General features: G+C 42.9%; 1 protein-coding gene across 1 annotated transcript; it reads right to left on the bottom strand.

Annotated features, from left to right (window-relative positions):
* Positions 1–2,044: 2,044 nt before the first annotated feature.
* On the bottom strand, positions 2,045–27,063 carry LOC117452909 (chromaffin granule amine transporter). Its single transcript, XM_034091720.1, has 17 exons — positions 27,001–27,063; positions 13,875–13,973; positions 12,247–12,608; positions 12,032–12,156; positions 11,010–11,068; positions 10,577–10,660; positions 9,878–9,970; positions 9,648–9,737; positions 8,902–8,945; positions 8,736–8,796; positions 8,535–8,630; positions 7,346–7,424; positions 7,079–7,130; positions 6,385–6,448; positions 6,115–6,234; positions 3,982–4,115; positions 2,045–3,077 (listed from the first exon to the last, which is right to left on the bottom strand). Exons 2-17 carry the CDS (start codon positions 13,969–13,971, stop codon positions 2,970–2,972), a joined length of 1,668 nt encoding a protein of 555 aa, XP_033947611.1. The 5' UTR covers positions 13,972–13,973; positions 27,001–27,063; the 3' UTR covers positions 2,045–2,969.

Below are 27,063 nucleotides of genomic sequence, written 5' to 3'. Positions count from 1 at the left end.
GATGTGCCTCCTACACATCCTCTGGTCATTCCTCAAGCGGGTTTGAGTGTGAACGCGCCTCAATGTCCGGTTACGAGCCTTCTCCTAAACGGCGACATAATGAGAGCCGCTGTACAGCGTGTGGAGGTGCATAAACCAGCTGTTTTTAACCTGTCGGTTAACAGACAGCTGGGCTCGCCGTTTGAGCCGGATGCTTCTAACCTGTCGGTTAGCAGGCAGCACGGTTTTTCCTCTGTCCCAGATGTGCCTGCTACACACGGTCGTAATGAGCCCAGGGCTGTTATTACGCACTGTGTGAATAGCACTGCACACACCTCCGCTCATTCCTCTGCGGGTTTGAGCGTGAACGCGCCTCAATGTCCAGTTTACGAGCCTTCTCCTAAACAGAGACAGGATGAGAGCCGGTGTGAGATGCAGTGTGTGGAGGCCCCCTCGCAGCCAGCCCCCCTTGGGCTGCTTCACGGACAACGGCGGCGAGGGCTCTGACATGGCTCGTCACCATGACAACCACAGCACATCCAGAGCATGTTCGTGCGCTCTCAGAGTATTACTCAGAGTGGTGGCGCGTGTGTTCGATGGACAGATGGATGATAATAAGCAGCAAGGCTCACCGGTTAAGCCGGCTGCCCCTAAACCTGTCGGTTAGTAGGCAGCATGGCCCGGGTACTTTTTCACAGTTTTTCTGGCTCTCCAAAATCGAGGTTCTTTCCGGGCCAACAACCGGGCTGAGTATGCTAAACTAGTGAGAGAGTCGCTGGCAACTACAACAAAATGAACATATTTCACCGTGATTTAATTGTAATACACGTTTCAAAATGATGCCGAAGTAACAACATACTGATACCGGTTAGTACAAACCATGAATTAATGCTTTGATAAGTCTGCAGACAGACGGCAGGCGAAAAACCCTTTTAAAATGCGTGTTTTCTAAATGGAGATCGGCTAAGCTAACGTTGTATATGCTCCGACCGTCCACACTCACAACAACGGCCATACAGACATAAATAAACCAGCGAGTGTATTCGCCATGACACAGGCAGTCTGTGGTTTGTACTTGTTTAACTTCTGTCTAGTTTCTGAACAGAGATGAGGAGCTGTGAGCTCTGAGGGCTAACAGTCAACGGCTGATGTTGGTTTTGTGTTTCGCATTGAAGATGACGTCACGGCTCCGCCTACACTGCCTTAGTTACTGCCCCAGATACTAAACTGTAATGGAAACGCAGCATAAAGTGAGCCTGGCCTAACAAGGCCTAACTATACCGTACTAAGCCGAGCGAGGCCCTGCAGTGGAAAAGCGCCATTAGAGGGCGAAGCCTATACGATATAGGACTGGGGTTACGTACTGTAACCCAGCTTCTCTGAGTATAGGCGCAGCCCTCTAAGGTTCGGGCCCCACTGGCTCCGCGAATAGCTGAAGAAAAGCGGTTTGTGTGGGAGCAGATTGTCGGGCCTGCTTCCTATTTATGCGGAAGTGAGGCCGTAGGCGGGGCCCACGTCATAGGCGTGGATTAAGTCCGTCAATGCTGCGCATGCGCAGTGGGATTACCCAATAGCGATAGCCTTAGAGGGCTGCGCCTATACTCTTAGAAGCTTGGTTACAGTACGTAACCCCAGACTTTCAATGCGGGCCGCCGTGCCGACTTAATTCATTTGTAATTGTTACTTGGCTGTGGGTGCCCTGTCATGATAGGTGTTTAAATGGTGTTGTGTTGTGTGGAAGAGGATCGCTGTCATTGATGCGTTTTGCACCCCGGGCCGCTGTTTTGATATTCCGCTGAAGTATACACTTTGACGTAATAACTCTTCTTTTTTCTTTTGAGGAAAGGGGGGGGGGGGGTGCCTAGGTATAAAAGTCACGGCTCGCCACTGGAAGAAAGACACTTGGCAAACAAATGTACTGAACTGAACTGTAACTGAAGGGTTCGCTCCTTATCTCTCGACACAGATCTAAATCAAACTTTGCTCATATAAATACATGAAACGGAAATGTTTTATTTCCAGAAGGATTTTTACATCATTTTTAACATAAAACGCATACAGGCAGACCTCTTACAGTGATTAGGAATTAGCATTTCTGCGAACTGATTGACTAACTGTTTAAGCACCAGCTTTATTTCTGACTGAATTCAGGACACATCGTTTCAATGTTAAACAATTATTTGATGGTAAATCTTCCAGACTGTAGCAAGACACAAGTCGCCACGGTAGCTCAGTGGGTGGTCCTTAGCGAATGGTCAGTTGGAGGCAACAGAGTGGTGCAGTAATGAGTCCTAAAACCCGGAAAATACTTTCTCCACTTCCTGCTCCCTCCCTTCTCGAATTCAAAGGGTTTTTTTATGTGTTTGTTGTTAGAAGCCTGAAATTAGGTCTGTTGTTAACTCAAATGTACAAGATTATTACGCTTTCTTCTACGACATAAAACACATGAGTATACACCCCACCCGGGAATGTCCGAAGCTCCTACATATGTGTTATGAAAACCGCGGTTGCTAACGAGTGTCCAAATGAGACTACTAAACGTCATCACGGCATACATTAGCCTCTTTAGCTTACCGGTGGAGGTGCTCAGCCATGTGACCGTTTGCTTATAGTCTAACGTTGGGTTTCACTATAGATTGCATTTACGCAAAAAAATAAAATCATTGGCTTTTTGTTGAGGGAGCTCTTTGCAATGCTAACTTCCAGGTCGGCCCACTGTACACAAATACTTCATCACTGCACCGCTCTATACGGTCTTCTTTTAATAGAATGTGCATTTACATATTCACGTCACATTAGTTGTCTGTAAACGTTCACACTCCATCCATCAGTCTACACGGACATTTCATATAGAGCCCTCCCTTAATGAACTGGTATTCTACAGTTATGGTCAATCAATTATATATCAAGGGTATTTATGCAGACACTGGAAAATCACAACATGAACATCTTCGGGTGTGTGTGCGTGTGTGTGTGCGCGTGTGTGTGTGTCACTCCATTGCCTCCTCTTCTTCGCTGTAGTCGCTGAGAGGAAACTCACGACTCTCGTTCTGTGTGTTGTAAGTCCTGTGCGTCACACACTCCTGGTCAATAATGGCCTGCAACACACACACACACACACACACACACACACACACACACACACACACACACACACAGTTGATCAGTGGACCTACCTGCATGTCAGTGTAATTTGTGTGTAATAGAGAGGTGATTAAGTATAAATGTTTCCTCTGCAGCTTTAAAGGCAGCTGCTTCTGATCTGTGATGATCGGTCTAATCACTGTGTAATGACTTCACACACACACAGTCTTTGGCTGCAACATCACAGAGACATACACACTTCCTGCTGCTGTGTCACAACCTGCCGCGTGTGTGTGTGTGTGTGTGTGTGTGTGTGTGTGTGTGTGTGTGTGTGTGTGTGTGTGTGTGTGTGTGTGTGTGTGTGTGTGTGTGGTGTGTGTGTGTGTGTGTGTGTGTGTGTGTGTGTGTGTGTGTGTGTGTGGTGTGTGTGTGTGTGTGTGTGTGTGTGTGTGTGTGTGTGTGTGTGTGTGTGTGTGTGTGTGTGTGTGTGTGTGTGTGTGTGTGTGTGTGTGTGTGTGTGTGTGTGTGTGTGTGTGTGTGTGTGTCTTGGGGAATCTGTTCAGGATGCACCGTGTTAAACCTTGACTCTCTGTTGGCTAAAGTATCTAAAAGAAAGCTTAGTGAGACTTTACCAATCTCTTTGAACTCTACCACAAGCAGGCTTGGGCTGTGATGGATTACATAACTGGAAACAGAAAAGGTTAGCCGTATTCCCTTACCGTTACATTCAAAAGATATTCAGAGTTGAGCACATTAAAAAAAAATTGGGAGTACTTCAGTAAATAACCTACGGTGTGTCTTTGGATTGTGCCGTTTGAATCAAATGTACCGTATTATTGTAGATGAATGATTACATTTGGAAAAAGGTTTCACACCGGTGGTTTTGCTCACTGGTATAACTTGTATATCGATATTTACCATTTTTTCCTCTTTGACTGCAGGGTTACGTAACAGGAAGCAGAGTGGCGCGTACAGGATGTTGATCACCCCGATAAACACCATGAGGCAGGGGAAACCCACCACCTGAACCAGAGCGCCCCCTGTGGATGGTCCTGGATCAGCAGCAGACAGAGACCTTTAATTATCATTATCATCAGAATATTCATATCTTTGTCCAACTCATGTGAACAACTCTTTTGACAGCAATATCTTTATTTTCTTTAAAATACATTCAGAAAACAATGGAGAAAATGATTTAATTTAGTTAAGTTTGGGTTTATATTTTTTACAAAGGTATTTCTGTTTTGTACTTGTTAGTATTGTTATACGAAAGAGATACTTCAACACGATGTATATTAAAAGTTAAAGTTGTGTGTGTGTGTGTGTGTGTGTGTGTGTGTGTGTGTGTGTGTGTGTGTGTGTGTGTGTGTGTGTGTGTGTGTGTGTGTGTGTGTGTGTGTGTGTGTGTGTGTGTGTGTGTGTGTGTGTGTGTGTGTGTGTGTGTGTGTGTGTGTGTGTGTGTGTGTGTGTGGTCTAGCATTACTATACTTGTGGGGACCTAAATCCAGTGATGTAGTGGGCGTTGGACGCGGGGGTACGCCCCACTTATTTGGAGCATGATCTTTTTTTTAATAGTCTAATAAATATAAAATCATTGCCAGTGTTATCAGCTGCAAGTGTGTATTTATTGTAATAATGACAACAACATAATACATTTCACAGTAATTATAATACAAAATAAAAACGATTTCCTTAAAGAATTATGATTCGTCATCGTCATCAGCTGGGGGTATGTCAGTGACACACCCGCCCGCCGATTTTGCGGCAGCTCTTTACCTCAAGAACGCTAACGAAAAAGCTCTATAATGGCAGGCAAAAAATTTTTACTTGACTTATTTTCTAAAAAGAATATAATTCACAAGAAGAAAGAGCAGCACCGAAGCTACAAGTGAAGCTGCTACTAGCACTACATCATCAGAAGAGCCGCCTAAAGACGTGGATAATGCTAGCTAACGTGCAAGTTAGCTGCGCTAGCAACGTTCCTCTGGCTAGCTCAAGCTCACCTTTCCCAGAGGTATGAACGGAGGAAACAAGAGGCTTACCCGTGGATAGACTGCAAAGCTGGGAAACTGGGCTGCAAAGTTTGTTCATCCATTTCGGATTTATCAGTCTTCAAAACGCAAGGTGTGTGTGTGTGAAAAGCAGCGCTGTCTGCTTATTTGCAATGCAGGCTAGGCCTAATCAGAATCATTTCAAGTCCAGATTCAATGTTGTTTGCATAAGTAGGCTATATTTTTCGTTTCGTTTAATTTCAGGACAACTTTGGGAATTTTGTTTGTTTGTTATGAGTTTGAGAGAGAGAGAGAGTTTGAGAGAGAGAGAGAGAGAGAGAGAGAGAGAGCTGCTTACAGTAGTTGCAATACTGTAGTTTATGCAATTTAGGCCTATAAATTGTTTATGTAACTTATGTGCCAGTGTGTCCATGGTTGAGTCTGTGTGTGTGTTGAGCGCAGCGTAGTCTGCTTTTTGCAGGACAGTAACTAAAGTAGTTTCTGTGGACCTGTCTGCCCGTTTTGTGAGTGCACTGCGCGCGTGCGCACTTGTGTGGCATTGTTTGGGATGACCTAATGAAAATAGCGTCCCCCCAGTAAAAAAATCCCCACTACACCACTGCCTAAATCTGTGTACACAGTCACGTGTGGGGACTGGCTTCCCTTATGGGGACAAATTGGAGGTCCCCATGAGGGGAATCATTAATTTTAGGGTGAAGACTTGGTTAGGTTTAGGATTAGGATTAGGGTAAGGGTTAGGCATGTGTTGGTTATGGTTAAGGTTAGGATAAGTCTCCAGGAAATGCATGTAAGTCAATGTAATGTCCCCTGAAGTGATGTGTGTGTGTGTGTGTGTGTGTGTGTGTGTGTGTGTGTGTGTGTGTGTGTGTGTGTGTGTGTGTGTGTGTGTGTGTGTGTGTGTGTGTGTGGTGTGTGTGTGTGTGTGTGTGTGTGTGTGTGTGTGTGTGTGTGTGTGTGTGTGTGTGTGTGTGTGTGTGTGTGTGTGTGTGTGTGTGTGTGTGTGTGTGTGTGTGTGTGTGTGTGTGTGTGTGTGTGTTACCAATAGCGAACCCCAGACACAGCGCCACGTCTGCGATGGCATAGATGCTGCCGTAGACGGAGGCGTGACGGATGTCAACCAGGTAACCCATGATGGCCATCATGGAGGTGTCCACCATACCTGCAGGAGAAACACATTCAGCTCACCAACTAACGATCAGAAAAGAGTTTCCACATTTACTATCATTACAAATCAAGTCTGCATTAGTTAACGTGCACACACATTCAATACGTGGGATTTAATGAGATAATGAGCTGTTTTTATCATCACCTATAGCGAAGCCCAAACCTCCGTTAGGTCCAATCAGGCCATAGATACTGGTGGCAAAAGGAACCTGATGCACGCACACGCGCGCGCACACACACACACACACATATATTAGCAGTTCTGGTTCAGTAAGTTATGGCACATTAGTTAAATTGGTTGTTTTTAACATTAAAGGTGGGGTAGGTAAGTTTGAGAAACTGGCTCGAGATCGCTAGAATGTGAAAATACACAACCGGAGAAAATCTGCCACTTCCTCACAGAGCCCCTCCTCCAACACACACCAACGCGCACATGACCAATGAGGGCACGAGATAAGTTTGTGCCCCGATGGAAGGCTGACAGGCAGGTAGGCCATCCAAACGGATTGGATGTACTCTTTACAGTACTACGGCTTCTACAGATGAAATTGTTTTATGTATTTTTTGTCAAAGCACTTCAGATATTCATTGCTATCGGGATGTTAAGAGCATTCCATGGAATATAACAAAAAGTGTATCTCGAGCCGGTTTCTGAAACTTACCTACCCCACCTTTAAGTTTGGTACCTGGTAATGAGAACTGTGAAGAATTGTACAAAATGACACATGTTCTGTTTAAATATATGAAACCACGTCTTACATGAGTTCCTGTAACAATGGCTGAATCAATGATGTGTGGAAGAACAGGCTATTATATTGATAAATGAATGGTATACTTACACACAGCAGACTGATGCCAATGATAAACATCCCTATCATGGAGCAGAGCCACCTGGAGACACAGAAATACACATCAGCCATCCGTTACACCTGCAGGTTTACCGGAGGTCTTCAGGTCAGGTCTGAACAGGACTCAGACTCTCCATAAAAGTGAATCAGTTAATCTGCTGATTAAACATCTTCCTCTGAGAGCTCTTATGGAATGAACAACACACACTCACACACACACAAACACACACACACACACACACACACACACACACTGACCGTCCCATCTTGTTGGACAGAACACCAAACAGGTTCGTTCCTATCAGGTAGGAGATACTGGCAGGGAGGAAAGCTATACCTGTAAAACAACACACATCCGTTAAGAAGGGAGAGGTGAGGGAGATATAAGGAAGAAACAACAATTAAGGATAAAAAGGGAAGGGAGAGAGAAACTTAAGGAGAGAGGTATAGGAAGGAAGGACCAGAAAAAAGGAAGAAGGGAAGGAAGGAACATAAGGAGACAGGAAGAGAGGAACATAAGGAGGAATGAAGGAGCAAAAGGTGGACGTGAGGATGGAAGGAAGGAAAGAAAAACAATGGGACATAAGGAGGTAGGAATGAACAAAGGGGGGAGGGAGGCACATACGGACCAGTGGCGGCCGGCCCATAGGGGCGCTAAGGGCGCCGCCCCACCTCTTCCCACATTCTAGATACTACATAAAAAATACTTTAATTTTATGAATTGTATACGGCTTGGCTAACTACCTGGAGCAACACCAGTGCTATATTAGCTTCCCCTGCATTTCAAACGTCCCAGCATGGATCCAGACAGGTGTGAGCGACTTAAAGCACATATCAGACAAAACTCAAAAGCAAGAACAAACTGGAGTCCACATGGATGATGCTATGCAACTAGCCATGTTTAGGAAAGTAAACACAGCTGTCCAATGAGGGTACAGGATGGGGATCTGTAAGCATAATAAGGAGGTTGACAAAAACATGCTCTAAAATAATAGACTGTATCAAGTGCCGTGTGCCTTTGAGCTAGACCTGGGTTCTAATATGACATATGTTTTGAGTTTGTGTATAAGTTACATTTTGGTAGAGCCCCCCCTGGAGAAAAATGCACCAGCTGCCACTAATAAGGACAGAGACATTTCTGCGAAAATCAATGTGTGAGGGTCATATTCATACTTTTATGGAGTGTTTGTCATAATTCAACTCAACCAAATCAACATATATGAAGTATAAAGCTTTTCACAACGTTTTAGGTTGATTAAATGTATTATGTTTCACTTAGGTTTGTTGAAACCAATAATATTAAGTTGAACCTAATACAGTATTTTGCAATTAATATTATTGCTTTCAACTAGCCTAACACAGTTATGTGAGATTTGATGACATAATACATTGCATTAAAGTCTGTTCTTTCAGTGCATGCAGGAAGGAAGTAGGAAAGGTGACAAACCAAGTTGCCATTTAGGGGAGCACATGGTCTGCATCATCCAGATGGGCAGGGTCGGCTCCAGGATGGCCACACCCATGTTGGCAAAACACAGAGAACCTGCAGACAGACAGATCCCAGAACTGTGATATTCTCTACAAACATATTTGTGTTTTGGGGGGGAAGATGTGGATGAACAGGTGAGTGTGAGGAGCGTCTTCCTACCTGCACTAATGAGGATGTACGGGTCCTTCAACAGCGTCAGTAATGGCGTCCCCTCTACACTCTGAAACACACAAACTAGAGCTGGTTATGCTAGAAGAAATCAGACTGGACCAGAACAAATCACTTCAGATTGGATCAGATGGGTACAGTTGGAAAGTGGACTCACCCCTGGGGAGATCTTTGAAGGCTGCAGGATGAACAGCTGTAATGCTGCAATACAGAAATACAAACATCGGGACGTGCTAACTGCAGTGGACCAGTGTGACATCGCCAACATGTGTAGGTGGTCACATTCAAACACCTATCAGCAATAACTTTATTTATAGATGCAGTTAATTATTGATTAGATCAACTTTAGTTTTGGATTAATATCCACGTATCTTGTTAGCATTAAACAGCTCCAGCTCCCATGAGTCTCAGCAGGTGTTCGGGCCAGAAACCAGATCAACTCGGATCACTGGGACACCGAAATGCAGAAGTCACGTGACTGGATTTAAACATATAATATATCAAATGTCTGAGATAAAACTGCACTAAGTGACTTCATTATAATTCTTTATATATTATTGGATGTTTTATTTTAAGTCTTTAAGTTTATACAAAATATGTGTATATTATTTGATTCTGTCATGATTCTTCATTAAACATTGCTTTTAGCCTGTTGCCGTGGCTATGAATGAGGGTTGCTAAGCGCGTCCATGGCAACAGACTGGCTGATCGCATCCCCGTCCTCGGAGCAAAGTGCATTCAGCTGAAAAACGCCATGGGCATGTTTTGGCTGGGATATCATTGGCCCAGTAACCTGAGCTGCTTCGGACCTGCACAACGATAGTAGGTGATCGCCTTAATGGAGCTATCGGCAACCACTAATACTGGTTTTACATCAGTCAGTGAACGTGTGCGCGTGTTTACCTCCATCAAACACAGCCAGGAAGGCCAGGATCAGGAAGGGGGCGCGCTTCCCTACAAACTCATACATCACACTGCCGAATGGAGCTCCAACTGGAATACAGCACACATATTAAACACAGGACACAAATCTAAGGAGAAACATATGTTTTAACATACTGACATCTTATTTGTTTTCATTCTTTACTAGATTTTTCTTTTAAAAGAGACAAGGAAGAAAGGAGGGGACTCACTCAGGACTCCCATAGCCAGTCCTCCCAGTGCGATGCCCATCGCAATGCCTCTCTCCTCATCATCTGTGTACACACTGGCCAGCATACCCAGACCTACACACACAGTCACACACAGTCACACACAGTCACACAGTCACACACACACAGTCACACACAGTCACACACAGTCACACACAGTCACACACAGTCACACAGTCACACACAGTCACACAGTCACACACAGTCACACACACACACACACAGTCACACACAGTCACACACAGTCACACACAGTCACACAGTCACACACAGTCACACACACACACACACACACACACACACACACACACACACACACACACACAGTCACACACAGCCACACACAGTCACACACAGTCACACACAGTCACACAGTCACACAGTCACACACAGTCACACACAGTCACACACAGTCACACACAGTCACACAGTCACACACAGTCACACAGTCACACACAGTCACACACAGTCACACAGTCACACACAGTCACACACAGTCACACAGTCACACACAGTCACACACAGTCACACACCGTCACACACAGTCACACACAGTCACAGTCACACAGTCACAGTCACACACACACACACACACACACACACACACACACACACACACACACAATAAGTGATGTTCTGTAATCTGAACGTGTGATGATATTTCACGGCGGGAGCGTATACCTGCCACAGACGAGAAGGATGAACCAATGCCTTGCAGAGAACGAGCAAAGAACAGCAGAGCGTACGTCCCTGAGAACGCAAATACTGACACACACAAACATATATATAAGTACACACACACTGAAAAACTGAAATGTTGACTTTAATTAAATGTATTATACAAATTTCACATAACTGTATTAGGTTAGTTGAAAGCAATAATATGAACTTAAACCTAATATTTTGTTATTCAAACTCAATATGTATTGCTTTCAACTAACCTAATACAGTTATGTGACACAATAACACAATGACACAATACATTTCATTAAAGCCGACGTTTCTGTTTTTTCAGTGTATGATTGTAAATATATTTATATTAAACACACTGTCATCATGTATGTGTGGGGTTTGTGTGCGCGTGTGCGTGTGCGTGTGCGTGTGCGTGACTTACTGATGGTTGACACAAACATGATGATGAAACCAGCAAACATGGGGAGGTGATACCCGACCCTGCAAACAGACAGAGAGACAATGAAACACGTATTTACTGTAAAGAGACCAACAGGAAGTTGATGTCTTACAAGAAGACATTTTGGACCCGAATGGGATACGACCAAGCCCCAGGTGGAGCACCACAGCACATCTTCCTAGGGGCCAACGGTGGTACTACATCTCTGTTCTAGTTTGTGACATTGGGCCCAAAAATACTTTTTCTTATTGACATGCATACGGAAAGAGATGTCTGTAAATCAATGTTTATTATTTTTTAGCTAAATAAACTACCACTTATGAACAATTTAATAGCCTTTATTTCATTCAATACGGTCTAAGAGTTGTAAATAGCGCTAAAAGCAGAATCTACAGTTATTTCCCTTTTCTACTCATTTGACTGAGCCGAGAGCTCATCCCAAATGATCCCAATATACAGTTTTAAGTGCAAGGGTCCCCTTACCTTTTGGCAGATGTGGAAGAAGTACTCAGATTGTGTACTTAAGTAAAAGTAAAACTACCAATGAGCGGGAATACTCTGTTACAAGTCAAATAATTTCAAATGTTACATAGTTAAAAATACAAAAGTATCAGCATCAAAATATACTTAAAGTACCAAAAGTGAAAGTAGTGATTGTGCAGATTGGTCCATCTCAGAATAATATATATGATATGTTTTATCATGATTGATCATGAAAGTGTTCTCAAAGCTGGTGAAGGTGCAGCTAGTCTGAAGTACTTTGTAGACTGCAGGGCAGCTGGTGGATTTACTCCAGGTGGAACTAAAGTCTGATTCAACACTTGATTAGATTTCACATCATTCATCCACATCTGTAGAGTAACTAAAGGGACCAAGTATGTTGTAAACATACAACAATTACCTCAGAATTGTAGTGTACTTGGTTACTTAACATCACTGCCTTTTTTACCCTTGAGCCCATGCAGCTAGTAAAAAAACAGTTCAGTGTCTGCCCATGCAGAGACCTGTTGGTGAGCGGTCCAACGAAGGGGTTGATGAGCAGCTGCACGATAGCTTTAGAGGCAAACAACAAACCAACTCGAACATTTTCCTCCTCCAGAAACGCACTGTCCTGAAGACATGAGGACTCCTGCAGAGAAGAGAGAGCATGTGTGTAAACCCACCCGGATACACTGTATACCCCCTGCACTCTCAGTGGCAGGTGAATATCACCTACTGCAGTTGCGTTGATCTCCTGTTCTGTGTTCAGGCCACTCCGGGCCGTGGTCTCTTTGTAAGGGGTGGGCTCAGTCCGAATCTCCTGCAGGCTGAAGGTAGAGTTGTCAAACAGGGACACCAGAGGAGACAACCGGGGGCTCTGATCTGACTGTGTACCCAGGACCGGTGCACTGTGGCTGGGCTGAGGGAGATCCGAGCTCCTGCTGGAGGTCTGGAAGTTTAACCTGGGGGAGGGGGACTGTGCGGTCACCGTGCCCAAGCGTGGTGCACTGAGGCTGGGCACAGGGACCAGGGAGGGCTGGGCGGTCTGGAGCTCTGAACTGGGATGCTCGATGGCGTAGAGGAAGGTCGGGATGATCGGCACTGGAGGAGGAAGATAACTGGTTCATTCCGGGTTTCCTGATCAAGCTCATTAACACTGAATGTCCTCCTGTACCAAATGCTCAGTGCAGTGATATACTTTGTCTCTTTGTATTGTTCATGAAACCTCACCGGGGACAATCCTTCCACCGCCTTAACATGTATTACATTAATACTACTGAATTAAGTCTTGTTCAAACCTGCGGGAGACACCGCGCTGAGGTCTTCCAGGCCACATGTGAAATATTGACAGCCATATATTGCCTTTATACAATTCCCGTAAAGAAAGAAGTCAACTATTTGAAATGTCAAATGTATTTTAATTAAGCAAAGGTTAAATATCCTGTAAACAATTTCATTCATATGGCTAAATATCAACTTAGATTTGCAAAGTTCTCCTGTCATTAAATCATGACGTATATGATGTGTTTTGAATTTTCAAATATATAAATATTTAAAATGTGCTTTTAACAAGACATATATGCAAAGTAACGGCATATAAAACACATCAGTCGAGGAAGAGCAGCGAAAGAGATGTTATGGGAGAAGAGACCGAAGGAGACAACTGTGAACTAAGAGACTGTAGACTTTAAAGTTCAAAGTCAAAGGGTCTTTTGTCACAACCTGCCGTGCGTGCGTGCGTGCGTGCGTGCAGCCTTTACAAACAGCTCTTAGTCTAACTACTAACGACAGCTTTAACCTCCGGGTTTTTAGATGCGTCACTAATCTGTTTCCAGCAGCTCGAGGAACATTGGAGGACGATCTGTCACTGTCTGTCTGGAACAGCACAGTGACACAGTATGTGCACAGCTGACCTCATGTGACCTGGCTTTATGTTAACCCTGTGAACAATGCACTGATGTGATTAGTCAACTGCTTGGAGACGTCCCACCCCTTAGCCTATCACGTACAATGTGTTGGAGCATTAGCCAATAGAAGTGCGAGCGTTACATAGTGATGTCACTATGTTGCAGAAGTAAACCAAGGAGGAAGCGTTTCAGGCATGGGGGGAGTGTGTAGGAGAAAAACTCCCTCTGAGGGAACACAGGGAATTTTGCTTTTGCAGACCATTTAAATGTAAATATTTTTTCTATATTATCAAAAGAAAAAACAATTGTTCAAAGCTTTGAAATAAGGCGTTTTTTCAGATAATCTGAAACAGTTTGAAACATGTCTTGGTGTTGTAAATGAAAATAGATAAATAATCATATTAATGCCGTATCTCAATGTGTATCTTAACCGACACACATCTGGAGTGGTTTTACTCACCGACCACAGTCAGCAGCATGTTGTCGAGCAGCAGAGCGACACACACCACCACCAGCACGAGTCGCGGAGAACCTCGACTCTGACGGAGCCACGCCATGTCTGCACACACACACAAAACACACACACAGACACGCATACACAGCAGATTGTTCAGTTATTTTGAGTTGATCTTAGCAAGAGCTCTTGGCATGTCAGCGACAGGTGATCAACAGTGATTCTATTCCCAACATATTATAGACAAAATGCTACAGGAAACTGTAAAGCTTGCAGGATATATTCTTTTAAGTACACAAAATGTAATCTTGATAAATAGCTTTACATTTAAGTGTTGGCTATTTGTATGTAGAGATATTATTTAACATGTCAGTTATGTGTGTTAGCATGCTAACAATATTAAACACAGAGTACTGCTGAGGTTGACGAATGTCATTAATTCTCTATGTGGTTTTAAACCAAAGTATCCCAAGACCCATAAATCATAACAGCACTCGATGAAAAGTCAGAGGACCACCAAACAGAGATGGGGACTCGAGTCTGCGACTCGGACTCGAGTCGCACTTAAGTCGCACACACAGAGACTTCAGACTTGACTTGGACTCGTGACCAAAAGACTTCAGACTCGACTTGGACTCGTGTGTTGGGACTCGTGAACAATCATTGTGTTTTCTATGTTGGCGTATTAAAGGTGGGGTAGGTACATTTGAGAGAAACCGGCTCGAGATCGCTAGAATTTGAAAATACACAACCGGAGATAATCTGCTAGAGGCTGCTACTTCCTTATAGAGCCCGCCTCCTCCAACACACACGAACGCGCACATGACCAATGAGGGCACGAGATAAGTTTGTGCCCAGATGGAAGGCTGACAGGCAGGTAGGCCATCCAGTTATTTTAGCCGGGCTCATTACGCAGACGTGCGCGCCTCTGTTACTACCTCGTAGTAACACAATAGCGACCGGCGGCACACCTGCGGCTGTACCGCTTGTAATTAAGTTCAACTACAAAAACTTCGAACAAAACGCCGGCGGCACCAACAAAAGGAGCGCACACTGCAAAGTCTGCAATATCAAAATCAAGGATGCTGGCGCAACAACGTCGAATTTCATCAGGCACTTGAAAAGTCACCCGGAGAGGTCAGTCACATTAACGCATGGACGGTTAGCAAACATGTTTAGCTCAGCATCAGCTGTGTAATGCTAACTTAGCTTGCTGCTAGCTTTGTAATATTTGAAAAGATTAGTGAATTGCTTGTCACACTTGTTTGAGTTGAGTGGCGTTGACATCCAACTCTTGACATGACATAAAAAAGGTCGGTAACGTTAATCATTACCCGCTTTTAAGTACTTTTAACAGTTTCCCTGCGGGGGATTAATAAAGTATTTGTGATACTGATTTCTGATTCTGAAGTGTTTTGCTTATAAGTTGTTTGCATTTAGCTAAAGTGTGATGTTTTTCCTCATATTGCATCATATAACAAACAACTAATCAGTACTGATACTGTATGCTAATAGATATAGGAGTGATAATAACTCAGTACATGCTTTGAATGTCTTAGATATAGCTGTGCAGTATTCTAACAGACTGGATAGCAGCAGACAATAGAAGGCTTATTACAACCAGAAGAGACATGAGACTTTTATTTTTTTAGAGACTTGAGACTTGACTTGGACTCGTGACCAAAGACTTGAGACTTGATCAAGTCTCACCCCACAAAGACTTGAGACTTGACTTGGACTCGTGACCAAAGACTTGAGACTTGACTTGGACTTGCAAAAAAAGACTTGTGAACATCTCTGCCACCAAAGTCATTCCAATTCATCCAGAGGGTAACATGAATGGATGTAGACTCTGTGATGTCACATCATATTTCCAAAAGGTCTTTGTGAACCTGACAAGTCCAATCGCCGCCATTTTGTCATTGACACTGCATAGCTTAGCTAATTAAAAAAAAAGTCAAAAGGGTGGCTCCTTGGTGGATCTGAAGGGAAGCTGATCCGGATGAATCAACAGGGCAGATAGATGGCAGGGTCCTGCTGCAGTCATATATTGGTTTTTGCTCAGGAGGGGTCCTAACTGGGTGAAAGGACCCAGATGGACTAAGTGGAAGCCATGACAGGAGCTTGATGAATTCTCTAAATACTAAGGAAATGTGCCGAAATGTGCATTCTCCAATAGGGATGTTAAGATTCACCGCAACGTATCGAGATGCACATCGCATCGGCCTCAGTGATGGAGATGCACATCCCTATTCTCCAAGTATCTCCTCCTCTATTTCATCTGGCGCGCTAGCATGGGCCGTAACTGGCTGTTTTCTCCACAAGGCTCTGCGACCAACCTTGCGGTGAGCAAAGAGCAAATCACGAATCATGTGAATGCAGCGGAAGTGCAGTGGGATTGTCTTAAGGCGCGGACACACCGAACCAACATCAGAGGACTGTTGGATGCACCTTGGCCAAAAGTCGTTGTAGCGGCCAAAATCCTATAGAACTAAAACAGCCGCCGAGGCACTAGTTAGCGGATCTTACGCAGGGCAATGATCATCCAAGTCCGGATAAGAACCTCCATTTGTGCATTTTATTCCAATAATATAGTACAATGACCAGGTTTCCTATCTCTCTCTTCCTGAAGCCGTTCCTATGGCTTTCCTTTGTGTGGCTTGAAACACCCTGGTAAAAAACAGTTTGCCTACTAGTGCTCTGGCTCCCACCACCCACCTGTCTCCAATATATACAATTACACCAGGTGCTCTAATCACCCAGTGCCCAAAACATGCCTTCAAAATAAAAGCATAGAAACTACTTTAAAGGGAGGGAACGCTCATGACACGCATTTTTAAATAATTATCATCCGATAAAACAGACCAGTCTCTGCCAGTCTTTTTTTTTTTTTTTTAATCCGATGACGTTATCAGTGATTTTAAACTGATTAATTACCGAGATAACATCAACCCTGTGGGCGGCGCCATTTTACCGGAAGTGACGTAAACTATGTGTTTGGTGTCGAGGACAAATTGATGTTCGTGTTATTTACTCTAGTTACTCTCTCAATTCTATTGAAATATGCCTCATTGTATCGCGAAACATTGCCACAATTCGGATAGGAACAATCCACGGAATGCTCGGTTCCATCTATTGCCAACGGGTAAGCGTAGGAAGTACGTTCGGAGGCAGTGGCTAGCGAAATGTGCTCGGCCCGAACCGAAAGATCCACAGGCTCATGTATGCAGCGAACATTTCAAGTTTCCGGACGACTACTCTGAGAGTATGATGAAACATAAAATGGGATTTATTAAACATCGGTCTTTCTGGTGTCATCACCGACCAGGACACCAGTTCGGCCAGTTGAGAAATCGCCCTCTGCAAGTGTGAAGCGACGGAGGAGCAGAAGTAGTGCTCGGAGTAAGAATAAGGTATGTTATAGCGCATTTCCATTGCAGCGGCTAGCCCCGTTTTAACGACCTTTAGCGTCCAGGCCAGGACCGTTTTTGGTGGCCTTTCCATATAGCGTAGTACCGGCTAGCGGGTACTTTTCCCCAGTTTTTCCGGCCCCATAAAATCGTGGTTCTAGGGCCAGGGACAACGAGGCTGAGTATGCTAAACTAGAGAGGGAATTACTAGCAAGGGTGGTACTACATGCATACATATCTAGTAATCAAAATCATTGTATCTACTAAGTAGGCCTACATTGGGGTTGTATTGTTTGCCTTTTTGCCGAATGTCATTATTGCCATCATTTAGACGAGTCCGAACTCAAATACTCCGCCATGTTTCCGTGTGTTGACAAAGTGAACGCATGGATGACGTCACAACCATCACGTGACTATTGAAAATGGCCAAAATGGCGGCGGCCAGACAGAATATACAGGTGTGGATAAAAAAGAGCTATAAAATCATTATTTAACGGGGAATATCGCTGATTTCTTCAGGGTATGGTTTAAACATAACGTTTCACTAAATACTGAAGTTTTGATTAATTATCTAATGAGTGGAGCATTCCTTTAACTTATGACGCTAACTAAGAATACATATAAATAAATGATAATAATAAACACTATAAACAGCAAGAAAATAAATGTTAAACTATTAAATAAAATAAAGAGATATATATATATAGCTCCAACAGTCGTCTTTGGACACATCTCAAAGACTAAAGCCATGGCCAAAATCACGTGTACATTTTATAGTTTAAATTTGCTGCAAGACAAAAACTGGCAGGACGGATTCACTGAAATATTATGTATAGCATAGCTTAGCATAAAGACTGAAAGCAGAGGGAAACAGCTAGCCTGGCTCTGTCCAAAGTAAAAACAAAGACACAGTAAACGTACAACAGATCAGACCCAGTGGACAGTTTGAGTGTGCAGTCTCAGACTAATATCTGGAGTCTGTGGTAATAACAGAGGCTCGCTGTCTTAATAAAGATCAGATGTGATGTGAAATCGTCATTGTGTTTCTTTATTACAGCACGTGAACAATAAAGCGTAACACATCATACACATTTGTGACCTGCTCTATCGAAATCAGTCGCATTGACCCGAAGACACATTTTGAGTTGTATACACTGTTGGAAAGAGGAGATTCCTAGCTTTCTAATGATATCAGGATTGTTTTTGTACTCCAAAAATATGTCACATTATATAACGACTGTCACCGAGTCATCATTTTCAGAAAAAGGCCTTCAAAGTTTCCTCTTCTCTGGAATCTATCGATCTGATTGGTTATTAGCAAATGATCAAAATACTACGGAGGGAAGATATTTTCGTTTGGATTACTAGTCTGGGGGAAGCACGCGATTGTGTGTGTGTGTGTGTGTGTGTGTGTGTGTGTGTGTGTGTGTGGTGTGTGTGTGTGTGTGTGTGTGTGTGTGTGTGTGTGTGTGTGTGTGTGTGTGTGTGTGTGTGTGTGTGTGTGTGTGTGTGTGTGTGTGTGTGTGTGTGTGTGTGTGTGTGTCATAAGTGTAAACATGTGTGTTTGTGTATTTTTGCGTTTGTGTGTATTGTGTTTGTTTCCCGGGAAAAACCTCACGAGAAACACCGGCTGTTGTTGTGCCTGCTGTGACGTCAAGTTACTCCGTTCTCCGCTTGTAATTATGCCGTCACAAGCTTCAAAGCTGTATTTATCATCTGAATTTTCCGAAACAAGTTTAATATTCTGAAAGCCAAGACTTTGTTTAATTGAAATCAGAAGAAAACAAACTGTAACGGACCCTGCCGTGTTATCTATGATTACTATACGCTTACATTCATCATTTCAGCGGAGGGAGGGGGGCGGCGCTGTGGAAGAGCAGAGTGCGAGTGAAAAGTGCATATCATCTTCCCTTCACAAGCTTCAAAAATATATTTATCGTGTGATTCTGGAAATAAAAGTTTTATATTCTGAAAGCCAAGACTTTGTTTGTTTAAAACATAGACGTTTAAAATCAAACAAAACACCCGAACCCCGAAAAACTAGTTTCTAACACGTTTATTTTGAAATGAGCCGTTGTGACTTCCGACTGATTTCAAAAGAGCGGCTCACATTTAGATTTTGATTATGCTGCCATTTCTTTGTCAATGTTTGTGTCCCTGCATTGAATGCATAGCATTTTTTTTTATTCCATAAAGCCCACACTGTTTACATCCATGTTCAGCAGCTCGCAGTCATTTTCTTCAGAGCACATTACGACAAGCACGGCAGTAGTTGTGATAACTTTTCATCTAGCGCCATTATAGGTCAATAATATTTATGTTTTCAACACCCCTTGGTTTACGGGCAAATACCTGTAGAACAAAAGATCAGCCTCAGCTTTAAGCCTATTTTGTGTTTACCGATTATTAGCTGATATTAGCATGCTAACACACAATGTTATCATCACTGTACAGCAGGGGTCTCCAACCTTTCTTCATCTGAGAGCTCCTTTGAAAAAATGAAAGTGGCCAAGAGCTACTTGCATCACATCGCTTACATTTATTCACATAGCGCTCATCAGTTGAATTAAGCTACTTTTGTACACGTGTGAATTGCAATACCCAAAGCTTATCAAAAATCTTAACTTCACATCAAGGTCCAAGGAAACGACAATTTCTCACATAATTATGGCCCACATAGTACATAGTACTTCACTGAAAATTCACATAAATGTCGAAGAAAAAAATGCACTTCTTATTATGGCCTACAATACATCACCTTAATCACCACCTTACAAGCATCTCATGGCACATCTTTGTTACAGTCAGTGAGATGACTGGCACTGCATGGAGTCCACCAGAGGTGTATGCTGGAGCGAACCCACTCTAATAGAGTCATTTAAATGTTCATCAGTCTTGTTCTGTATTTAGATTTCATAACATTCATGTCAGAAAAACAGACGGCAGTGGCTCAGTCAGTTGGGGCTTGGACTGGGAGCCATAGGGTCGCCGGTTCAAGTCCCCGACCTAATATGGAGTGTGGACTGCTACTTGGAGAAGTCCCAGTTCACCTCCTGCCCTGCCTTGGTGCCCTTGAGCAAGGCCCCAGACACCCCCCTTCCCCCCTCACTCCCATTGCTCCCCGGGCGCTGTGCAATAGCTGCCCACTGCTCCTATATATACACTCTAAAAAGTCATTCAGGGGACCTTTCACCTCCACTTAATAAAATGCATGGTTCATTGAATTAATTGATTTAGATAAACATTTTAAGTTGCAAACATTAATTTATAAGTTGTGTTGACGTAATAATGTTGGTAATTACATCAACTTAATATTGTGTGTAATTTGAACTCTGATTTCTGAGTTAATTGACTTAAAACTAAATTCAAGTTGTAGTAAGTAATGCAATTGGCTTGATAACTTAATTGTTCTACACCTTGAGTTAAGGATTTCAAGTCCACTCCCACTTAACATGCCTGGACAAGTTCCCACAGTTAAGACAAATAGAAATATACAAAGGACATTTTAAGGTGAGTGTCATCTTTTGTCATTGAAATACAGCAGATAGCCTTGTAGTTGCACTGTAGGCAAATGTTGCTGTTTGACCAAAACTAGCAGCCTTTGAACTGTGAATAGTTCTGTGAGAGGATACAAAGTATAGAGGCTACTGTGAGAGTAAAAAGACTTTGGTTACTATTGTGATATCGCTTTTGATTCTAAATGAATCTCGTGAAGAAGATCAAGGATGCTTCTTGCGGTAGGATCCTTATTTAGAGTTGTCATTGAAATGCAAGTTGTTGGCAGAATATATTCATTTAGGTCGTTTCTCCTTTTTTCCTTTTTCAAAAGTAGCACAATACAATTGAAGTACGCAGAGAACTATAGCCATCCGCTGCCTAGTCGTGTGCCTTGGAGAAAAGGAAGGGGACTTTTCAAGGAGTTGAGCGAAGTAATTCAAAATCTTGAAATCAAATAAAATCCACAGGCCCAGTGACACAGGACAAAAGCACTGCTCTCTGTCAGCTACATTCTGAAGCATATTGCACTTTTGGCCACACCCCCATCAATAATATCTTAGCAACGTTCAGCATGGATAGGTGTTGACAGCGATGGCATGGGGAAAGGATTGAGAAGTGGCTTCTGCTCTTCACCTAACCAGCTCACACATTGTATGGAACCTGCTAACAGATGAGAAGGGACACTAACACTTGCACGGTTGGGATTGACTAAATCTGTCCACATGCATTTAAACACTAGGCAAAGTACTCAAAAGCACCTCTGTGTGTCTTCAGGACCACGTTGCCATGACGACACACACATGCAGACTCAATAGGCGAACACAATAGCAGCCTTGCTTTAGCAGCTGGTAATAATGGCTCTGAATTCGCTAAGAGTTTAAAAAGAATGCAGTTACCTAATTCATTATCTCTGATGCGCTAACCTATTATTTAAAGTGCTTCAAAAGGACTTGAATATGGCCTTCATCAGAGACCGGTCCTCCCAGGGTCTGACCACACGATGGCAGCCATCGAGGTCGAGGCAAACAAATGAAAGAGCATTCTGCGTTAAATGTGTTCATACTGTTTGAAACAATGACTGTCGGCAGTTTAAACAACTTTGTTACATCTTTTGCTAAATGGATGTGAGATCTGCAGACTGGCGGCCATTGAGAGTTTGTTTCTGTAGTTTTACAAAGACTTTACTGATGTTACACATTAGGCACTGGTTTTAAACATGCAAAGGCCTCTAACCTCGATGTGATGGCAGCATGTCCCCGTGTCCCATGGTAATACGGCTAATGCGTTTATTTATTATTTGTGGGGCAATTTAAATTTGTGTTATTTATCTTTTTTTTCAAGATTGAAATAAAGCTCAGCGCAAGTTCTTTCAGGAGGACTGGGTGTGATACATTCACTCCACAGCTGCATATAACCAGCTCATCACAGGCGTCTCTTTAGCCTACATGTCACCTCATTCTCCAGCAGCCAATCAGCGAGCTGCAGCCAAACTATACAATGGTTCTCCTCTCTCCTGCAGTCAGCTGTGATTTCAGGTGTTCATGCTGCCGCCAGCCTCCTCCCCATCCACCTCCTCCCATCCACCTCCTCCCCATCCGCCTCCTCCCCATCCTCCTCCTCCCCATCCTCCTCCTCCCCATCCACCTCCTCCCCATCCTCCTCCTCCCCATCCACCTCCTCCCCATCCTCCTCCTCCCCATCCGCCTCCTCCCCATCCTCCTCCTCCCCATCCGCCCTCCTCCCCATCCTCCTCCTCCCCATCCGCCTCCTCCCCATCCACCTCCTCCCCATCCGCCTCCTCCCCATCCGCCTCCTCCCCATCCGCCTCCTCCCCATCCACCTCCTCCCCATCCACCTCCTCCCCATCCGCCTCCTCCCCATCCGCCTCCTCCCCATCCGCCTCCTCCCCATCCACCTCCTCCCCATCCACCTCCTCCCCATCCGCCTCCTCCCCATCCGCCTCCTCCCCATCCACCTCCTTTCACATCCAGTGCCAGGAGAGCTAATCCAAAGATCTCATCACATCCCCTCTTCATCCCATCCAGATCTTCAGCATCATCACAGTGTCTAGACCCCGGGGGGTTCCCTGTATGCTCACGGCTGCATTTCCCCCTTCAGATATACCATTTCAGGATCGGGGTCTAATCGCCAAACACTTCACATTCATCATATGACAATAAATGTTCAAACAAAATGAATTCTCTCCTGATTGAAACATCATGTGTTGAAATAAACAACTGCAGTTCAAAATAAAAAGTGAATCGCCTAACATTTTTGTTGTGGAATCCATTAATTTCTTTCTTTAAAGGCAAAAACATGAACAAGCTAAAAAAACAACAACTATTGAATACAATATATTTGGAGCAACTTCATTTATAAATGGTTGTCAACTTAAAAACTTGCATCCCGAATGAGGATAATTAAGTACATCTTGACATTTATTTTAAATCATGTGGTAAAACTAGTCGGAACAACTTGATCTTTGGAGTAATCAACTTCAAAACTTGTGTTTATAATACCAATTATTAAGTAAGTGGGAATTACAAACACCTCTGATTGTAGAGGAACAGCCTTCTCCCCTAACTCAAATAACTTTGTTGCTTTAAGACAACTTCATTAGAAGTTGTCATAACTCAATAAACATTGATGCAAACTGTTGCGTTGATTTTCTTTGTTGAGCCAAAGCATTTATTTTTAGAGTGCACTAGACTCCTGGTACTAGGATGGGTTAAAAGCAGAGGCCACATGTCAGTGTGTGCTGTGTGCTCTGCATGTGGGACCATTACAGAGGGTTTCATCCCTCGGATATAACCGCGAGCTGCGAGCTACTGAAAAGCTGTCCGATCGACGTGTTGGACACCACTGCTGTAGAGACTACATCCACGTATCTTATCCCATGTTTATACCTGGGCTGCAGTCCAATAGTCCGTTTAGCTGAGGAACCTTCCTAACGGAGTGAAAGGACCCGGAAGTCCCTCAGTGGCAGCCATGATAAGTGCCGTTCCAATTCTCTAAATGAAAGGAAAGGAGGTTTCAAACTTCCTTTATAACCTCCTTTAGCTTAGGAACCACTGGACCTCCCTAACCGAAAGGAGAGGAGAAAATGCTGCCCCACAATGCCTTGCAGCCGCAGCATTTGCCGTCACTCAACAGTCGGCCGTTCACGGACACAAATGATTATGACGGAGAAATGATATCATGAAAGTTACGGTGCTTATTAAGCTTTTTAAAACGTATGTGGTAAGTTGCCAAAGTGCTTTGTTCTGAACGTTCATCAGTATTATAATCAAAAAGAGAAATATGAACGTTAGTTTTCACTGAAATGATCAAATAAAGTCAACATTTCAGTCTTTACTGAGCTGTGTGGGGTTTGTTCAACTTTTAAAAGATGTTTGAATGGTGATATACATAGTGATAGATGTTAAGGACTAACGTTTATAATAAATACATTTGTATTGATTTTAAGATCTTTAGTTCATACAATCATACGTATTGGGATCATTGGTATTAATGTGGACCGGAGGGAGAGGGTGACGAGCAGTTTCACTTTCCTTTTTTATTTCAATTCCAACTTTGGTCCTGAAGAATATGTTTCTCTGTTGTCCCCGTTCATAAAGCAAAGCAGCAGCATCAGAGCACGGTGCAGAGTCTCTAGATGAGTTTACAGTAGTCCCTCGTTCTTATTGAACATCCATGTTTGTAGTCCGCTGTATAGAAAACTGTGGTTTCCCCACAGCAGCAGACGCACATTCAGGACGTCTGCTGGCGCATCATAAACACGTTGGATAGTGAAAGTGCAGTCGATTCTCTAAAGTACCGCAGTCTCTTCTCCTAAGTCCTTTTGAATTCTCCTGTCCACTATCCCTAAAGGCCCTGTCACACTGTCCCGAAGTGGACACCCGATGGACACACGAATATGGAATTGTGAATTTCGCACGAAGTTGGCCCGAACCACACACGAAGGCAACATTTACATTACATTTAAGACATACAACTGCAATGAAAGTACCAAAAACAATTATGTTACAGTACTATGATACTGTACTGATATCTTCAGACTTTGTTCTTTACTTTATCCGTCTTTATATGTAGAAAATATTACGTTTTCTCCGTAATGTTGTTTCCATAACAACAACAATTTCCTGTCAACTGTCCTTCAAAATAATATATTATATCCTTTTTAGTTTCACAGAACACAAATTGGGTTATTTACATAATATATTTACATGATTTTGTTGTGCAATAAAACAACCCGATGGACACACGATAAAGGAAATGTTCAAATTCGGCTGTGATCGTAGCAACATCGGGCCGTTTGTGAGGGCATCTTAAGCCATCGTATGACCGCCGGTGGAGTTTCTCAGGCTCCGGCAGCAACTTCGTGAGCGGAGGCAAAATCTTTGGCATGCCAAAAAATTGCCGAAGGACCTTGCGAAGGTTCATTTTCGTGTTGAATTCGTGTGTCAATTTTGCCCTTCGTAAGGCCATCGTGAGGGCATCTTGTTATCATCGGTGCCATCGGGCATTCGCCCCGATCAGAGTGAGGGTGAATGCACCGATGATAACACGAAGATGACACGATTTGACAAGATGCCCTCACGAGTGCCTTACGAAGTTGCCGCTCACGAAGTTGCTGCCGGAGCCTGAGAAACTCCACCGGCGGTCATACGATGGCTTAGATGCCCTCACGAATGGCCCGATGCTACGATCACAGCCGAATTTGAACATTTCCTTTATCGTGTGTCCATCGGGTGTCAATTTCGGGACAGTGTGACAGGGCCTTTAACCCCGTGACCTTTCACTCAGAGGTCAAGGAATAGACGATAGGGTTAGACGTTAGGAGCTGATTTTTGGATTATCCGACTGCAGCCCTAGCGTCTTCAAGTATCTGGTGTTTTAGAATCCCAGAAACAGAGAGATTTTAAAACTTTTGCAGATTTCAGGCTAAACTGACCTTGTTGTCAATGCTCGCAGCTGTGAGCATTTCAATTACATTATTTTAATATACTCCTGCAAACCAAAACACAGAGGACATTCTTTTGTTATTTATACAGTTTTATACCTCCTAATTGTGAGTTCACAAACTCAACCACCCCAAGGATCCATCGTGAGTTCGCATTGTTCGTTAGCTAACTGATTAAGATGTTGCTGAATAGTCTACATTGCTAAGCTGAACAAAGAATATTCATTTGTATCAATAAATAATAAAAATGTTGCTGCTTGTTTTTTTTTCCAATAAAGAAATTGCCATGTATACTTGTACCATTTTATAAAAGCAATTAGCAATTGTGAATAAAAATGTTTTGGATTTTCTTTCTAGCTTGAACCTAGGCTGACCGGCTCTTTACTGCTCGTCTGTTCTGACTGCTGATTGGTTTAGAAGCTCTTTCCTCCCTCACTAATACAGTTATCTCTCACACACACACACACACACACACACCACCTTTCATTCTGTTATCTCTGTCGATCACACGCTCTCTCTCCTGTTCGATGGAACATTGATCTGAAATGTAATTTTGTTTCTGAATCTTTAGCTTAACACAACCAGCAGAACACCACTAACTCTGCAAATCATCTTCAGCTTTATATTGGATACCATTTATATTTTTGTGATTTCTATTATAATCGTGTCTCTCTTGTCTGTCTCCTTGTCACTTAAAAAAAAAATGATATAAAACTAACCTGAAAGTCAAAATGATGATGAAAAAAGAAATAACTCTAAAGAAATAGACAATAAAACCATAAAGAACACGATAAAATAACATTAAATAAATCTCAAACTAAGCTTGTCTTCTTTCTATCTTGTCACATTGAATTATGAGGAAAAGGTTAATAAATCATCAGTTTAATCTAACCAATATGACTTTAGACTTTAGAGGGTTGAATTAAATTCAATAGGTAGCCATTTCTTAATTGAAAGAAATGACAAATGGAAATAAAAACTGAAAAATGTGAATGTTGAACTTGTAATTTATCTGACATTTAACTTAAAAATAAAATGTGTAGATAATGCATCAAAAATATATACATATAAATAAATATATTACATTTAAATATATATAATAAACACTTTGGAGAAAAAAAAGCTGAAATAAGACTCACCTTATATAAGAATTAATGAATTTTAAAACCTGATGGATTCACGCCAACTTTTAAAGCAGAATTTAAATTACAAAATAAAACTTGCTTCAGTATTCAGACAGCTGGTGAAAAGTGGCTCCTACCTGGATTAGTGATGCTCTTGTTCTGGTTCCTTCAGCTGCTAACGGACCAACAATATGTTGGGG

Source organism: Pseudochaenichthys georgianus, chromosome 9 (assembly GCF_902827115.2).
Source record: "Pseudochaenichthys georgianus chromosome 9, fPseGeo1.2, whole genome shotgun sequence".
In the NCBI taxonomy this organism is placed as follows: domain Eukaryota; kingdom Metazoa; phylum Chordata; class Actinopteri; order Perciformes; family Channichthyidae; genus Pseudochaenichthys; species Pseudochaenichthys georgianus.
The sequence above is the reverse complement of the archived record's forward strand: the minus strand, read 5'-3'. Positions and strand labels throughout refer to the sequence as shown.

What these genes read in the sequence shown, in the direction of transcription:
- LOC117452909 (XM_034091720.1), bottom strand. Translation starts at nt 13,971, where the DNA reads ATGGCGTGGCTCCGTCAGAGTCGAGGTTCTCCGCGACTCGTGCTGGTG. An exon ending in CATGCTGCTGACTGTGGTCG is followed by an intron (nt 12,609 to 13,874) that starts GTGAGTAAAACC and finishes TTCCTCCTCCAG; the next exon opens with TGCCGATCATCCCGACCTTC. An exon ending in ATCCTTCTCGTCTGTGGCAG is followed by an intron (nt 9,971 to 10,576) that starts GTATACGCTCCC and finishes CTGTGTGTGTAG; the next exon opens with GTCTGGGTATGCTGGCCAGT.